Below are 18962 nucleotides of genomic sequence, written 5' to 3'. Positions count from 1 at the left end.
CTAAGAACATGTTTGTTCGAAACGCGTAGACGTTCATTTGGAACATTGAGGTGATGCTGTCACTGTATGGATTTGTACTATACTGAATAAAGGAACCCACGATATTTTCTAAACTTCGATGCTGGATCCATCGCTTCATTTCTAATACAGCAATAGCACTGACAAACAGAGCAACTGTCATAAGCAGATATCTAAGGTAGAAAGAAAGTAACTAACTTGAGTTTAGATAGTGTTACTACCTTAGAAAAGGTGGATATCTGGCAATGGGTATAAGCCAAACAAGGCGGTGATGATAGTGGATATAGTGTTAAAATAACACATCCCCTACTCTCCACTGCAACACACTGCTCTCTCATACATAACATATAGCTATATCACTTAAATAATACCAATGTCTCAGTATGGTTTTAAAATCACATATGGCTTTAGGTAAAAAAAATATACATTTTTAATGATATAGAAATAAAAGTTATGTTTTCCTTTAAGTACACGGCCACAAACTGAATTTTGTAGCTACTGCTACTTTGTGTAAATAAATGTGATTATTTTCTGGGCCACAGGGGTCATTTTTGAGTGTAAATTCCTAAATAAATTAAGCATATCTCTGCCCTGCCATGAACCACAATAGTTGTGCAAAAACTTTACTAAAGGCCCCTCTATGTCTGTAGTATGGTTTATCAAACATGTACCCCAAATGTTTGCAACTGTACAGTATGTTGTGTTAAGGTCTATAGGCTATAGATGTAAACATTTAGACATTTGTTCAGAATATACTGTGCTGTATGTTAAAGAAGTATTCAGGTAGAACACAAAATCTTGAATGGCCAAGAAATGGTTAAAAATATAAACTAGCTTGCACGCACCTCGCCGATCCCCCACTGTTGCCTATCTGATGTTTTCAGCCTTGAGAGGCAATGATATGAAGTTCTTTATTAAATCTGCCACCGATTCAGCACATATTGTAAACAATATACAACGTTTCAGGCTTGTATTTATGGCTTGCGTTCCACCCCTCCTCCTGATGAATGCGGCGCCGCCATGTTTGACTCGGCGTGCATCATCGGGCAATAGCGTTCAATAGTAGGTACCAGCTGCTGCATTTTATTATATCACGCCTGAGGCTACATGGGGGGTATAAATAGGAGCTTATGGCCACACTCACATTACCTCCTGACGAAGCTGAGGCGAAACGCGCGTCGGGGTCCATTGCCTGTCCTGTGCCTGCTGTCTCTGCCCTCCACCATGTCTCAGGGTATGTTGTGATTTGTGATTTTTCATCTTACACTTCAGGTTGAGTCCCTCTGCTTACAGCTCTTTAGTTGATCTGATTTATGGGGTCTCATTCACTTTGAGTACCCTATATGGGCAATTTATTATATACTTATATTTTTTGTCCGTGTTTACATCTGTGATATATTAGGATCCATACGTCTCATCCTGCAGCCACGCATCTAGGTGATGATTACAGACTAGATTACCGCATTGGGTGTATATTTATATTCCCTACTTTTCTGTCCTATCACCACATTGTGTATCCTATACATGCCCTACATGTGTTCCATCTTGTGGTGGGTCATAGAGACACAGGCCCGGGGGACTGCGGCATCCGGAGTTTTTCCGTTGACTCTCTAAAATCCATCACTTTTTTGTTATTCTTTATATTTCTATTATTATGTATTATTTACTATTATGAAATAAAATATACCCTTTTAATATACTGGGCATTCAATTGTTGTTTGTCGAACAACTTTTTAGGTTTATATAGTTGGTTTTCTTGTTTGCCCTCGACTATGAACATATAGATGAGGCCTTTTTCTTGTTTGGTTCTATTGTATTTAAAGCTGTTTATCAAACTGTAAAAATCAGTGTTGGCATACAAGTACATGTTCTTTATACAATGCATGATACATGAAAATTCAGTATTTTACAGATTGATAAATGGCTTTAAAGTGGTCAGAGGTAAACCAGGATACAAGCTCCCCTTCACTCCTTTACTATGCAGGAGTGGAGCATCGGAGCATTTCCTTGGTCTGATGCTCCCCCTGATTTGCGCTGCATTGCGCAGGGCAAGATCTGTTTGTTGTGAACTGGTAACGTATCGGGCTTCACATGAGTATGCTAGGCAGAGACTTCTGCATAGTAAGGAACCTAGTAACGTTTTAGAGGCAGGTACTAGTGCTATCCACCACTAAAACTGCCCTGAAACAGCGATATACACTGCCCATTTGTGCCGCTGATATCACAGGGCTCCCTGCCAGGCGAAAGTCTCCATCATACTTATGTGAAGCCCAGTACGTCACCGGCTTACAACACACAGATCTTGCCCTGCATGATGAAGCGCAAGGCAAGGGGAGCATCGGAGCAAGGAAACGCTCCGATGCTGCACTCCTACATGGTAAAGGAGTGAAGGGGAGCTTATATCTGGGTTCAGCCCTCAACCCTGACAACCCCTTTAAATACAAGGCATTGATGGGGGATTTAATAAAGAACTACACAAGATTGCATTTTCAGACTGGATCTATGGATACTTGACAACCTACTGGCAGAAGGGGTGTTAAAAGACACATGCACCGACTGCAATGGGACAGTGCTGGTGCCTACATATAAGAATCGCTGCATTCTGATATCTTGAATTGGCTGGGAACGTAGTACAACAGCCCCAGCCGTTTTGTGCTATGTCAAGACAGGAGCAGAAAGTGGAGTGCAGCAGGGCACTGTCTGAATTGTACTATCAGGGGATCGGTGATGAAAGTTTAAACTAGTGTATTTCTTTATATCATTTCATGGCCATTCAAGATTTTCTTTTACTTACAATACCCATTTAATGTACTTTACAGAAAAAAAGTTATATATAGAGATTTATCCAAACTGGTGTGAGGGAGAATTGGCTTAGTTGCCCCTAGCAACCAGATTCCACCTTTCAGCTTTAGAGCTCCTTTGAAAAATGAAAGGATCAATCTCCTTGGTTGCTATAGGTAACTAAGATGCTTTTCCGTCATACCAGTTTTGATAAATCTCTCGCATAGACTATTAAAGATCATATATCCATCTTGTTTTATCTGATATGTAGTTGCTAATCCATTTTTTCCCTTATTTTTTTACTATAGCGTTCCATAAACTTAACAGTCACACATGGCAACTACACGGACCCAAATCACTTAATATTTAATGAAATCAAAATACTTGGAGTATCAAACCCCATTTTCAGCTTGCATGTGAAAAAAGATGATGTGCTCCAACCTTCATCCCATAGTGTTGCTTATGACCCAAATACTAAGGTAACCAATACATGAAATACCTACACATGGAAGACATTTTCTTGTTAGCATTGTGAGGTCCATGGCCTTCTTTTAACCAACAAACAACCTTACTCTCTTCATAGGTTGCTCATATAACTAGTCTTAACCTGCTGTTTGGAGAATCATATAGCCTTGAAATCAATAATGATTTGTACAGGATCGAATGTCACCCTGAAGAAGGTGTTAGCAAAGAAAATTGTGAAAAGCGTGGATGCATTTATGCAGTATGTATTTAAAAATGTCCATAAGTATACTGTATACTACTTGGAGGAATAGCTATTTTATCATAATTGAATATATTATTTTTTGCATGTAATTTTATATATATATATATATATATATATATATACACAACATTTTCAATCACAGCTCAATTTCACCATATTGGTTGTGGACATCTCTGCCATTAGAAAAGGTATATCATAGTATGCATTTTTCCATGTATACAGTTGCATTTAAAAGTGCAGTCATCTAACATTTTGAACATAATTGGAGATCCAGACTTGTTCCTGACAAATGTTTACCGGAGCGAAAGTCTATTGGCAACAGCAATATACATCAGTGCATAGAGCTGATATGCTAACTAGTGATGGACGAACATCGGCCCGAACGGGTCGCGAAGGCAATCGCGCGAACACGATCAAATGTTCGTGAACCGCAAGTTTGCGGCGGGTCCCATTCATTTTAATGGCAGGCGATTCAGAAAAATTTTCAGCTCATATTTCCAGCCAAGAAATAATTACTAGAAGTGCACAAATAGTCCCACAACATGGACAGTGACATACCAGATGTATTATTCGAATTTGCGATCTCCATTCATTATATTTTTCAATGCGAAATATCGGCAATATAATTTTTTTCGCGTACGCGCATGATCAAATGCACTATACAGTACCCAAATGCACTGTAAAGAAAGTATATTGGCATATAACACCCCGCTTCAATCAGTTTTTTGGGAGGGCGACTGGTATATCACACCAGTAGAAATTATTTGTTCCGATAACGCTTGTCCCTCTATATACCTGCAGTATCGCAGCAGAACCGCACACAACTGCCGCACAATACAAATGCACTATAATATACTTTCTAACATAGAAAGTATATTATAACATTGTACAAGGAAGGCAATCTATTAGAATATACATAAAGATGAAACGTAACCTTTAATAATGTTACTATGAGGGTCCATTCACACGTCCGTAAGTGTTTTGCGGATCCGCAAAACACAGACACCAGCAATGTGCATTCCGCAATTTGCGGACCGCACATCGCCGGCACTATAATAGAAAATGCCTAATCTTGTCTGCAATTGCGGACAAGAATAGGACATGTTCTATTTTTTTGTGGAAATGGAAGCTTGGATGCGGAAGTGCGGCTCCGCAAATGCAGATGAGGACAGCACATTCCGGCCCCATTGAAAATGAATAGGGATGCACCGGTTCCGCAAAATTGCGGAACGGATGCAGACACATTTTGCGGACGTGTGAATGGAAAAGATATCCCTCAAAATGAAAATAAATTAAATTATTAAAGTTAAGCAAAAAGCATAGATGTGGTAGGCAATAACAAGTGCTCGGCGGCACTAAATCGGGTGCTCGGCGGCACCAAATCAGAAACCATATGTCCTACCACAATCCGGGGGGTTCCAGTGCACATCGATAAATTCAGGGGGGAAAGCAAAAAACATCCATCCCTGGGCTAGATGATGATGTGTTATTGAAGGACAGGGTGGGCAAAGAACTGTCCCTGATATTGCCCTACAGGGGGGTGCTATTCTGGCCCTGATAGCCTAACCACAGACCACCCGCCCTGATAAGAGCGACCCCGTCCGGAATCTTACCCTATATAAAAATGGCCCTAGTAAGCCCCTAGCCCCTAGGCCACTGACTTCCAGGTGATCACTATATAGATTTTTGACTCATTATATAAGTATATTATAAGTATATTGCACCCTCTGAGTATCACACCTATCGATAGCACACCTATACCAGTCCTTAAAAGGACTTTTGTGGCCCTATTAGCTAGCATTTGGTGTCCCTAACAGCCTGTCCCTGCTCCACACAGCAACCTCTCCCTACACTGGCAAAACACTGAATGTAAAATGGTGGCCAGATCAGGTTTATCTATAATGTAGGGGGTATGTCCATGTGCTGAAATGTCTCAATTGGCTGTCCTATATCACCTGATAGATGTGTCATGGGTCAAAGTTCTTCACAATGTAAAAGAATATGGCGGGCGCAAATATCTCCATATGTTCGCATGTTCGGCAAATCGCGAACACTCAAAGTTCGCCACAAAACGACCGCCGGGCGATCTCTAATGCTAACAGCACACCACTAGTGACATTAGCTTTACACCTTTATTCTGCTTCAGAGAATACAATTTCAGAGCTCTACCTTTCCTTACCTCTTCTTTGAAGTCAAGTGTGGATCTAGAAAAAAAATAAAAGTTTGACACAATTTTAACATAATTGCGTCCCTTAAAAATAGCAGAATTGAAGCTCATTTCGCAAATATACAAAAGAATCAGAATCCATCCCACCAAAACCACCCCAGCCTTTATCAGACTCTGGGAAAAAGATCTTGACACCCCTTTACCAATACTGAAATTGAGCATATTTTATCCTCCCCCCATAAACTATCAAGATGTGTGAGAATTCATGAAAATGGATATAAGATCATCACAAGATGGTACAAAACCCCAGACAAGACTTATCTGTTCTCGACGTCCGCCTCCGACATTTGTTGGAGGTGCAAGAAAGACTGAGGCACCTTCCTCCATATCTGGAATATGCCAGACCTCATATAGTCCTTCCCCTGAGTCCGTCCTTCTAAACCTTTACACTTCCTCCCACAGCCTGGAGCTTCAGCTGTTTAAATATATATTCATGGCTGCCAGGTTTGTGATACCTAGGAATTGGCTCTCTGAAGAACTTCCATGAATGGAACGTTGGTCCCTTAAAGTTGACCAGCTTTAAAGATTTGAAGAGATATCAGCCTGGGAAATGCGCTCAATCCATAAGTTCAATAGTACCTGGACTAAGTGGAAGGTCTTCAGAGAACACATTGTCTCTTAAAACCAATACACCCTACGCCCCTACACCTATTTCCATATTTTTTCTGTCCTTGCGCCGGTCCTGCTCCAGATTATCATGCTCTAAGGTACTTATCATGCTCTAGAGTACCCACTTCCAGCTCATGCTCAGGTAGATGTTCATGATTATTACAGTGGCTCTCATATACTAAGCTACACTAAGAACCATAACAGAGATCCATAATCACCTGAACATTTATGTTACTATGTTTATTACATGTTACCTTTAGGAGGAATTTGACCCTCCAGATTGTGTACTGATATTTAAATCACTTTTAGCTCATGCTTAAATAGATGCCCATGATCACTACAGTGGTCCCTCCTAGACTAAGCTTCTCTCACAACAGAGATCCTAGTTTACTTGAACCGTTAGATTAATGTGTTTATTACATGTTATTTTTAGGAGGAACTTGATCCTCCATACTGTGTATTGATAGTCAACTCAATAAAAAATAAATAAAATAAAGAAAGGAAATAGCAGAATTGATATTAAATCTCATTCCTATTATACTGTATTCTTACAGCATAGACTGTGATTTACTGATCTCCTAGAAGAATGCTTCTGCATTGCTGAGTGTTGAGATACTATAAGGCAAACGCTTTTTCAAAGTTCATAAATTTTTGTGCATTTTTTTTTTGCTTTCAAACTACACATACTATTCCATTAAAGGGCATTTCTGAGACTTTTATATGCATGACCTATTCTCTGGATAGGTAATCAGTAAGGATGAGCAAATCGACTTTGGATGTTTCACCCGAAGTAGATTTGCATAAAACTTTGTTATAATACTATACGGAGCGGTACAGTATTAGAATGTATTAGCTCCAATGAGCAGAAGTTATTACTTTTCTAAGTCTCACGAGACCTTGTGTAATAATTTTGTTAATTAATTATTACTGTAAAAAACCTTGATACCGAACTTGGGTTCGGTTCCAAGGTACCAACTGGAGCCAAACCCTAGTTTGGTACCAATGTTTTTTATAGTAATAATGAATTCACAAAGTTATTACACAAAGTATCATGAGACTTTGCGAAGTAATAACTTCAGCTCATCGGAGCCAATACAATATGTCTTCTTTTTTTTTTTGAGAATATATATTATACTCCATAGCAATAAAGGATAACAGATGAACATCTTGTTATCATAGAAACATAGAACCATAGAATGTGTTGGCAGATAAGAACCATATCGCCCATCTAGTCTGCCCAATATACTGAATACTATGAATAGCCCCTGGCCCTATCTTATATGAAGTATGGCCTTATGCCTATCCCATGCATGCTTAAACTCCTTCACTGTATTTGCAGCTACCACTTCTGCAAGAAGTCTATTCCATGCATCCACTACTCTCTCAGTAAAGTAATACTTTTAAACCTTTGCCCCTGTAATTTAAAACTATGTCCCCTTGTAGCAGTTATCCATATGAAACCACCTTAAAAACTATTTGTATTGATAATTCAGCTCATTCCTATATTATGGCAATCTCACTGTTTTGATTCAGTGTGTATATATATATATATATATAAATCAATTCACGGCACTCAAATTTTTTGCAAAATGAAACTATTTATTTAGGCCACCAGTGGTTTTCAATTTAATTAGGCCAACGATTTAGGTCCTCCCGGACATGCGCAGCGCCACCTTTCTTCCGGTCAGCACTAGTCTTGAGGCCGTGAACAAGGTCCGGGAGGACCGAAACGTTGGCCTAATTGCAAAAAATTTGAGTGCCGTGAATTGATTTATATAATTATTGGGACATCTTCCCATCACAGAGCACTGAGTGAACACATGATAAATGAAGTGCCAGCCATCCATCTTGTACAGATTGATTCAGTGTGTGACATGGATAAGTATGGAGATATAATTTAATTCTCAAGCACTAATTATTCTGCCTGCAGAATCCGATCTATATTATTAGGGTCCCTGGGTTGGACCTTGCTATTCCTTATAGTTCCTAGGTGTATAGTGTATAGGTATAGTCCACTACCCATGGTCATTGCAAAGAGCACTAGGCTCATTAGGGTAAATCAGGTTTATTAATATTACTATAGATAATTTTTTATGGCTTCTTTATTTTGAAATATGAAAAAACTTCAAATATTGTGTGCAATAATATACTCTGGTCGTACGGTAATGTAGTAAAATGTATTGTAAAAAATAGTTCAGTTCAACTTTATCTACATTCATTTGCATTTATGTCTAAATATCTTTAATTCTCTTCATTTTAATTTTTGCTGCAATTTTCAGGAACCTATTACTATAAGAATTCCATCCTGTTTCTATCCAAGTTCTTTTGGTTATAATGTTGCCAATGTGAGGGTCACTTCAACAGGAATAACAGCCGATCTATACATTGCACAGCAGTTTCAACGTTATGACATCTCTGATCCAATAAATCATCTTAAATTAACTGTAATATTTCATGAAAATGAAATGGTCCAATTTAAGGTAAGATTTCTAACTATTTGTTCTCGACATTTGCAGTGCATTTTTGTAAGGCCTGTTTGTGGTAAATAGATCCAACGGCTGTTCCAGCTAGGAACAGCCTGCTGGATCTGCGCTGCTGAGATACCGTCCGGCTCCATTCACTATAGAGCTCCGGTCGCAACCCGGCACATATACCAAGGAGTGGCCGGACAAATACTGTTGCACGCAAAAAAAAGCCTATTTCAAGTGTTTTTGCAGCATTGGTTTTGGATGAGATCCAATTAGGATTTTCCACCGATGACCTGCTACATATAGCAATACTCTAAAATAGATGTTCCAGGAGGAACTATATTTTTGAAGTGTATAAGCATTTTCTGTCATGTAATTAAGATGATAAAAAATACCACCAGTGGGAGGCTGTGGAAGGAGACCTATATTGATTACAGGAATGAAAAAACAAACTTCTTCAGCTTAAAAATCTGATATCTTTGATCAATGAATCATTTTTTTTTTGCTTTTCCACCTTTAAGCTCATTTACTTATGAAATGGCAGCATTAGCAATTAATGTCAGAGTGACACTGACATACATAGCTATGGGTAAATACAGATGGTGTTTAAATATATGGAGTTATCTAAAAAAAAATGTGGCTTGTTGGGACCAAGCATACAGAAATTAGGCCTCAACGAGGGCAGATCCCTGGCCCTGTTTATATGCAATCATACATGTTAATTTTATAAGACACAGTGGCTTGATCTGCACAAGCATCCAAAAATCATAAGTTAACAAGGGCAGAATGTCTGCCCCTAGTTACATATGCATAAGTGTTAATTTTCAGAAGAGTGGCTGAAGTTTAGCAAACCTGGAAATATTCGCCATTGTATTTGGGAGCTACATCAGTACATTGTGGCTATGGAAAGGGTAAGGTATGTAGTGGTAAGTGGCAGCAATTGTGGCACAGTATGGAACAGATAAGGCAGTAAGTAGATGTGCATACAGCTATGTTGAAGTTGTGGTGGCTATGTAGTGGTAATTGTAGTGGCAGTAGGGTAATGGAAGTGGCAGTATTGAAACTTCAACTATCAGCAGGGATCTGCAGTAGTGGCAGCAGCAGCAGTAGCCATACAGAGTAGAACATCATGGAAGGCAGACAAACAGCAGCAGTGGCATGATGGCACTAGCAAAGGCAGATCTATTTGTTGGCCTCAGCTGACAGTGTGTGAAAAGCCTCACAGATCCATGCTGGATTCATATTTACAAAATTGATGTCTTGTACATGAGGAGGACAACATCCTTTTAGGTGTGACAACACCACCTGCCGTGCTGAAAAACATTTTTGAGATGATACTGGAGACTGGACAAGACAGAACAAAGAGAGAAAAGCTGGCTAGTTCCAGCAACTGTTCCAATCTGCCTAGAAGTCTATGGGGTCGGGGAGCACTATATTTGCTTGACAAATGCAACAGTCCAGGTAGGACTGAACCTGGCTGTTCAGGTGCTATGTCTGTTTGTTCATGTGCATCAACCTGGCATGGCACATAAAAAAAACTGCTGTATTATGTTTATGAGACTGAAGTGGCTGCTGTTGTTGAGTCTTCTGCTGCTTGTGGTAGCTGAGAGAGTTGGAGGTGGGTAACTTGACTGGGGGAAAAGAGGGGCCTCCTGGTCAGACACGCATGCAGCAGATGTTTGCTCACTAAAAGCTGCTATAAGCTGCATATACAGTGTAATAAAGCAATTTGGCATCCCTTTTGGCAACAGGGAAACATTTAGCCATTTTGCCTTTTGCAAGGGTCTAAAAACATGACTATCCAGTAATCATCTTATTTTTTGATGGTAAGGATAATCTGGGCATTATGTAAACAAGCAAGCATAGAGCTTGCTATGCTTGCAGGCTTGCCTTATGGCCCAGTTCTTTCTGGCACTGCCTCCTCACCCCACTGAGATGATAGGGCATCATCGCCAGTGTCGTCGTCGTCATCATCATCATCAGCCTCGTTATACAGCACAAATGACTCCTTCTCCTCCTGCTTTTCCTCCTTTTCCTCCAGTCCTCATTTTCATCCCAACTTCGTGTGGGTCCCCAACTACAGGGCAGCCAGCAAGGTGTGGAAGATGTGAAAGCTGCTTGTCTTGTGCTGTTTCTTGTTGCATCAGAATGAGAGTCTACTCTAAATAAATAAATATCGGTATTAGTGTTGAAGTTTACAAAAATTAGATTCAGCTGCTTTGCTGAATTTCACAAAGAAGTTTGCTTTGTGACAAATTACTTTGTCACGAAGCATATTTCTTTGTAAGCAGTGATTGCGCTGCCCCCCTCATTGAACCCCTTAGATGCCACATTCATTGCTGATCGCAGCATCTGAGTTTAAAAATGAGGGCTTTCAGGGGTTAACCAGTTAAAAAAAAAATACTCACCTTATCTATTTGAGTGCGAAGAGGCTGCCGCAACCATCTTGATTGAAGATCCCACGCAAAATCTCACACTGGCCGGCGTGGTAACGTCATACGTCATGGTGCATGAGATTATGCACGGGATGTTTAATCAAGATGGACGCAGCGGTCTCTTCACACTCAAATGGATGAGGTGAGTATGTTTTTTTTTTTATGTCATGCACGAGGAAATTTGACTTTGTGTCTAATTGAATTTTCCCTGAAATTCAAATCGAAGTCCACTTCAGATACTTCGATTTGCTCAACCCTAATCAATAGATTACCATATCTTGAAGTAATATACAATGCAATCAATAACATGGGTGTAATAATTGCATTATTGTAGTAAAATGTGTTAGCTGTTGCACTGAACGGTATATTGCAGTATTATACAGTGTGTTCAATAACAAAAGTATAATAATTATATTATTGCAGTAAAATGAGTGTGCTGTAACACTAAATGGTATCTTGCAGTAAAATACAACGCTTTAAATAACACAGGTATAATAATAGCATTAATGCAGTAAAATAGGTTTGCCATAACATTGAATGGTATCTTGCAGCAATATACTATGCATTCAATAACACAAGTATAATAATTGCATTATTGCGGCATTGCTTTTGCTATAACATTCAACTGTATATTTCAGTAATATACAACATGTTTAATAACATGGGTATAATACACTGACCCAATGCAATGTCCTGTTACAAATGGTAATTAGAAACCTTTTTTTTAGAAAAAAAAAAGGGGGTCAGATCCTCAGTGTTTGCAGCAGAATATATGTTATTGGGGTGCTGGCAATAAGCCTGTGAATTGTAGAAACTTAAAAAAGAAAAAAAAAAAAGAATTCTGTAATGCCGAACTTGCCAGCAGGCTGTATGAAACAAATGGGAAAGTGACCAGTCCCTCACTCTCTATGCTAAGCTTTCCCTGATAAAACCTGCCTGCATACTGCCCCCTGATTAGCTGATTTTTAAAGAAATTTGGGGAAGTTGAAACAAACCGAATCTTGCCAGGATCGCTCAGTTCTATTTAGAATCGATTCACTCATCTTTCGTCAGAACCAGTTCAAAGTTTAATCTTTCAATAAGGTGAATAGACCTGATAAGGGATATGTGTGAATATTGTTTTCAGGTATTTAAAGAGGACCATTCACTTGTAAAAACAATGTGAACTAAGTATGCTGACATGTAGAGCGGCGCCCGGGGATCTCACTGCACTTACTATTATCCCTGGGCGCCTCTCCGTTCTCCCGTTATGCCCTCCGGTACCTTTGCTCTGTAAGTTATAGTAGGCGGTGTCTGCCCTTGTCCTGTGGGCGTCTCCTTCTCCTAGGCTGCAGCGCTGGCCAATCGCAGCGCACAGCTCACAGCCTGGGAAAAAAAAAACTCCCAGGCTGTGAGCTGTGCGCTGCGATTGGCCAGCGCTGCAGCCTAGGAGAAGGAGACGCCCACAGGACAAGGGAAGACACTGCCTACTATAACTTACAGAGCAAAGGTACCGGAGGGCATAACGGGAGAACGGAGAGGCGCCCAGGGATAATAGTAAGTGCAGTGAGATCTCCGGGCGCCGCTCTACATGTCAGCATACTTAGTTCACATTGTTTTTACAAGTAAAAGGTCCTCTTTAAGCATATCCCATAGTGTAATGCTCAAACAGAGCTAAAACATCTCATGAACAGCACTGTTCACTTCTTAATGTCTCTATATTCTAAGGAAAAGTAAAAGGTTTGCAATTTACTATTGTATATTCATGTCTAATATACATCTTATGCATATCTTTATAGATATATGATCCCAACAATAAACGATATGAAGTTCCTGTGCCAATAAATACACCAAGCACACCAACAAGTACAGAACAAGGAAGACTGTATGACGTTGAGGTTGTTGATAATCCTTTTGGAATTCACATCATAAGAAAAAATACTGGAACAGTAGTGTAAGTAATGTTTTCTATTACAAAGAAGCATATTCACATAAAGGGGGAAATATATAAAGACTGGCCCATCTATACTCCAGTCTTGATCTCCTTGCACTGGCGTGAAATGTGCCTAATTCATTAGGAGGCAGACGCCTCTTAGCATATCAGGTGCATCTCTGCCCTGCAGTGAGCCATAAGCTGTAGTACTTCAGCCATAACTTCTGCCACTTTCTTGCGAAAGTTATAGTAAATGTGGCAGACAGCAGGGAGCCACACCTCTTGCTAAGCCACACCCCATTTTTTGGGCTCTGCAGATAAGCTTAAAAAGTTGCAAATTATGGTGCACACATGGAGTGCGCCATGATCTGCAACTTTTTTATGCCACACTAGTGATGTAAAAAGCTTTATAAATGTCCCTTAAAGTATTTTCTAACTATTCTGTACTATTGCACTAAAAATATTTTATTTTATAGCCTTGACTGCATATATCTGCTATCTCCAGAATTTATATTGTGTTAGATTAAAAAAAAAGTGGGAAATCAATATAAACCGTTATTATGAAGTTGAAATTCCAGTGCTGGAAATTTAATAACTACCGTATATTATTGTCACTTATAGTAAAAATTTGTGTTTAAGACCCACATTTTAAACCTGTCTTGAAATCTCCTGCACTGCCTGACGGTGCAATTAATTTATCACAAGACATAGGCCTTGTCATATATTAGTTGCATCATCTGGCATTCTCATGCTCCGGAAAGAAACCTAAAGCAGCTCAGAGCACCAATGAAGATAAATATGTTGGGCCCACTGACCACGCCCACTACCCTCACCACTAGAGATGAGCAAAGTATTGGAAGCTTCTTCCACGAATGTTACAAAAAAATTTGCTTTGTGACTAATTACTTTGTTACAAAGTGCATTCCTTTGTAAGTAGTGGGTGCAATGACAGTAAGTGGTGATTGCTTCTCTCCTCTTCATTGTACCCCTCAGATTCCTCATTCATTGTATATCAAAATCTTTCATTAGTGTTGATCGAGCACCAAAGTGCTTGTGTGCTCGAGTAGAACACTTTACGATGCTTGGATGCTCTACAGAGCACTCATGCACAATAGAACTCAATGGGAGAACCCGAGCATTAAACCAGGCACCCCTTGCTCTGAAGAGGGGAGGGGTTTTGGACTCTAGTTTGGCTTAGGTGTTCCTGCTCTGACTCCATATATAGCTATGTCCATATATGGAGTCAGTGCTTGGGGACAGCCAGTGTATTTAAAGCTAATTTATCCTCTATTTCTGAAAGGTTCCTGGTGGGATTTGAACTCACAACCTTCTACATTACAGCCAAGAACCTTAATCACTACACTATAGAGCTGCATGGCCAGTTATTTAAAAAATAAAAATAAAAATAAACTAGTAGTAAGTATTCCTATATAGCAGAAGTCTCATATTGATTTTTTTTTTTTTTGACTGGCCATGCAGCTCTATAGTGTAGTGGTTAAGGTTTATGTCTATAATGTAGAAGGCTGTGAGTTCAAATCCCATCAGCATCTTTTTGGAAATATGTATAAGTTTTTAGCCATAATATATTTACATATATTATTATATATTTAGAATATATAATATATTATTATATATGTAAATATATTATGGCTAAAATATCAGTAGTAGTTTCTCACATATTATGCATTCATATATATCAGTAGTATGAATATATATATATATATATATATATATATATATGTTTAATAATTACACATTTATTTTGTGCCATACATTTTTTACAATTACTAAGAAAAATATAAAATGTAATTTAGCCTCTATTTCTGAAATGTTTCTGGCAGGATTTGAACTCACAACCTTCTACATTACAGCCAAGAACCTTAACCACTACACTATAGAGCTGCATGGCTATTTGCTTAAAACATTTTTTTAATGAGACGTCTAGTAAGTATTCCTATATAGCAGAAGTCTCATATTTTTTTTAATAACTGGCCATGCAGCTCTCTATTGTAGTGGTTAAGATTCTTGGCTGTAATGTAAAAGGTTGTGAGTTCAAATCCCACAAGAAACTTTTCAGAAATAGGGGCTAAATTAGATTTAAATTCACTGGGTGTCCCCAAGCACTGATTCATTATATGGATATGGACATAGCTATATATGGAGTCAGAGCAAGGGAAAATCGATTCTCTACCACAAAGCAAAAGGAAATTCGGCTTCACTGCGAATCGAATTTTCCATGAAATTCTGATCGAAGTCCACTTTGTGGAATTCGATTCGCTCAGCACTAGTAACTTTGAACAGCCCTCTATCATTATTGTTAATGAACATTATCTTAAAAGCTATATTCTTAATGTGGCACATTTCCCTTTTCACAGTTGGAATTCTCAGGTTCCTGGATTCACCTTCTCAGACATGTTTATTCAGATATCAAATCTATTGCCCTCACATTATATCTATGGATTTGGAGAAACAGAACACCCTCAATACCGTATCGATCTGAACTGGCACACCTGGGGTTATTTTGCCAAAGATCAGCCCCCTGGTGTAAGTAAACAAACTAAAATTAATATCTTCACTATAAGTCCTAGACTTAAAAAAAAAAAAAAAGGAAACTTCCACATTTCGTATTTGCATTGAGCCATCTGTTCTTTACCACATTCATATACAAGGACATTTCTTTTTGTGTTCTGCTTTATTAATAATGGAAAGCACCTAAGGAAAAGAGCTTATGCAAACAAATGTAAAAGATTTTAAAGCATCAGTGATATATGTTCCTGAAGAAGGAGCAGATTTCAAGTGTCAGAACTGATTGATTTGAGTAGCATAGATAAAATGATTATCATTAATGCAATCATTCTAGGCTCTAGCAATAACCATGAAGTCTATGGTCACTTTAACATACAAATACACTGTAAAAGTAAGCAAAGGATACAATTTATGTGTTGCCCTTTATGAAAGTCATCAGGTTACATCAAATTTTGATGATGTAGAGCAGACATTTCTCGCTGACAGTCATGGAGATGGTTCTTGAATGTACTATTCGTGCTCCTTCAAGGATTGCAAGCTATGCTGTGTATTGATATTTCAATTCCAGTCTGTGAAGTATTTTTAGACTCATGGCTTTCCTTGAGAGGCAGTATAGAATTTTCTCATAGACTTACGTCATACTATGGTCACACTAATCACAACACTGTTCATCAACATTGTGTCCTATTGTGCTGAGATTCCTTGCAGTTCTTAACCTTAAAGAGGTTATCCCATGACTAATGTAAAAAGTACATTAGAATCTCTTTGTAACAAAGCTAGAACCAGCCTTGTAGATCCAGAGATTTCCACATTCATTGCTCTGCTAAGGTTTATATCAAGCTGACAGCTCAGGGGGAGTGTCTTTTCTGCTGCAGCTAAGAGGGCGTGTCCATGCTCTCCCTATCACAGCTCAGGAGGCAACTGAAGGACGAAACTGAGCATGTGCGGCCTTCTCAGTGAGCAGGTGAAAGAAATAAGACCATAAACAATCAGCAGGTGGCGCTATACAGATACATTTTATTGAATAACTCAACACAGTTCAGATCCAGGTGCTGGTTTAAAAACCATAGAATATTTTTCATGGAACAGCCCCTTTAATGCTGAAGTGTACATTCATTAATGCAAGAAGAAATGTGATTTAGAGATATTCACAGGAGATTTGTAAAGTGTTGGCTTATTCTGTAAAGGCACAATATAATGTGGGAATGTGTCCTAGTAAATCTATTCTGTCATAGGGGAGCTGATAACACCAGGAAAAGTCTATAACATCTATTTTTGCATCTACAAATCAATACGACTGCAAGCTGATAGCCATGGCCAGATTTAAGCTTTGAAATCATGCAGCAAATCATTTTAATAGCATCTGCTCTCGATCATAATCTGGCCTTTAATGGAATTAAAACAAAATGTCATTACGGTTCCCAGCAATTGTTTCCACAATCTGGGTAATAATTTACAGTGCAACATTTATAGAATATTTCATATCTTTTGCTGCATATGAATCCCACATAGCAAAGTAGAGAATAAAAGGCTACTTTATCCTCAAGTTCTATTGAGGCTTTACCTGATTGTTGAAAGAGTTATGGCATCTATAAGTTGGCAGTCAATGGCCTCAAGTCGCTAGCATTGTTATATATGGCACAATGTTTATGTGCAACAGGATGTTCACTTTTCATGTCTCATCTCTGTAGTATAAAGAAAATGCCTATGGTGTCCATCCTTTCTATATGGGCCTAGAAAATGAAGGCAACGCTCATGGAGTGTTCCTGCTTAACAGCAATGCCATGGGTAAGTTCATTTCCTTACAAACACTCTATGCTTCTACTTTGATACTGCTCTTAAAGGGAATGGGATATCAGAAAATGGCCTTTAAAGCTTTTATGTTGAACATATATAAAGCATTTTCATGTTACAGTATATTTAATTTTACATATTTTACATGTCACTATATATATATATATATATATATATATATTCTAACACCCTATAGTTTTCACACTGGCCACTGAACCTAATAATAGGAACCATTTTTTGGTCTGTGCAGATCTCTTTTCAGCAGTCATCTCATTATCATCTCAGGCAAGGTTAAATTGCAGATATCACCGATATAGAGAGAACACAGTATCCACCAGTCACAGTAGTGGATCATTCCTTGTATCTGTGCACAGGTCACAGAGCATGTCTACAAGACTCTCCCATAGAAGTAAATAAGTCCCATACAGTCTTTTGTGTATATGGCCCATGGTGGCTATTAGTGTTGAGCTAATCAAACTTTGGATCATAGATCCAAAGTTGATTTGTTCTAACATTTTGTTTTATTGCTGTACTAAAACCTGTCTCCGTACTGCATTAAAAAGTACAGTCAGGTCCATAAATATTGGGACATCGACACAATTCTAACATTTTTGAGTTCATACACTACCACAATGGATTTGAAATGAAACAAACAAGATTTGCTTTAACTGCAGACTGTCAGCTTTAAGTTGAGGGTATTTACATCCAAATCAGGTGAACGGTGTAGGAATTACAACAGTTTGCATATGTGCCTCCCACTTGTTAAGGGACCAAAAGTAATGGGACAGAATAATAATCATAAATCAAACTTTCACTTTTTAATACTTGGTTACAAATCCTTTGCAGTCAATTACAGCCTGAAGTCTGGAACGCATAGACATCACCAGACGCTGGGTTTCATCCCTGGTGATGCTCTGCCAGGCCTCTACTGCAACTGTCTTCAGTTCCTGCTTGTTCTTGGGGCATTTTCCCTTCAGTTTTGTCTTCAGCAAGTGAAATGCATGCTCAATCGGTTTCAGGTCAGGTGACTGACTTGGCCATTGCATAACATTCCACTTCTTTCCCTTAAAAAAACTCTTTGGTTGCTTTTCCAGTATGCTTTGGGTCATTGTCCATCTGCACTGTGAAGCGCCGTCCAATGAGTTCTGAAGCATTTGGCTGAATATGAGCAGATAATATTGCCCGAAACACTTCAGAATTAATCCTGCTGCTTTTGTCAGCAGTCACATCATCAATGAATACAAGAGAACCATATCCATTGGCAGCCATACATGCCCACGCCATGACACTACCAAACACCATGATTCACTGATGAGGTGGTATGCTTAGGATCATGAGCAGTTCCTTTCCTTCTCCATACTCTTCTCTTCCCATCACTGGTACAAGTTGGTCTTGGTCTCATCTGTCCATAGGATGTTGTTTCAGAACTGTGAAGGCTTTTTTAGATGTCATTAGGCAAACTCTA

At 38.8% G+C, this 18962-nt stretch overlaps 1 protein-coding gene across 1 annotated transcript in view; it reads left to right on the top strand.

The window, feature by feature from the left end:
* SI (sucrase-isomaltase) overlaps nt 1-18962 on the top strand; it is a 359277-nt gene that overhangs the window by 299336 nt on the left and 40979 nt on the right. The window contains exons 48-53 of the mRNA XM_040428175.1: nt 3108-3278; nt 3383-3523; nt 8642-8842; nt 13044-13198; nt 15553-15721; nt 17395-17491. Of these exons, the coding sequence (XP_040284109.1) occupies nt 3108-3278; nt 3383-3523; nt 8642-8842; nt 13044-13198; nt 15553-15721; nt 17395-17491 (934 nt within the window). The remainder of the gene's footprint in view (nt 1-3107; nt 3279-3382; nt 3524-8641; nt 8843-13043; nt 13199-15552; nt 15722-17394; nt 17492-18962) is intronic.

This window comes from Bufo bufo, chromosome 4 (genome assembly GCF_905171765.1).
Source record: "Bufo bufo chromosome 4, aBufBuf1.1, whole genome shotgun sequence".
Lineage (NCBI taxonomy): Eukaryota > Metazoa > Chordata > Amphibia > Anura > Bufonidae > Bufo > Bufo bufo.
Note: the sequence above shows the minus strand (reverse complement) of the source record. Positions and strands in the feature narration are given on the sequence as shown.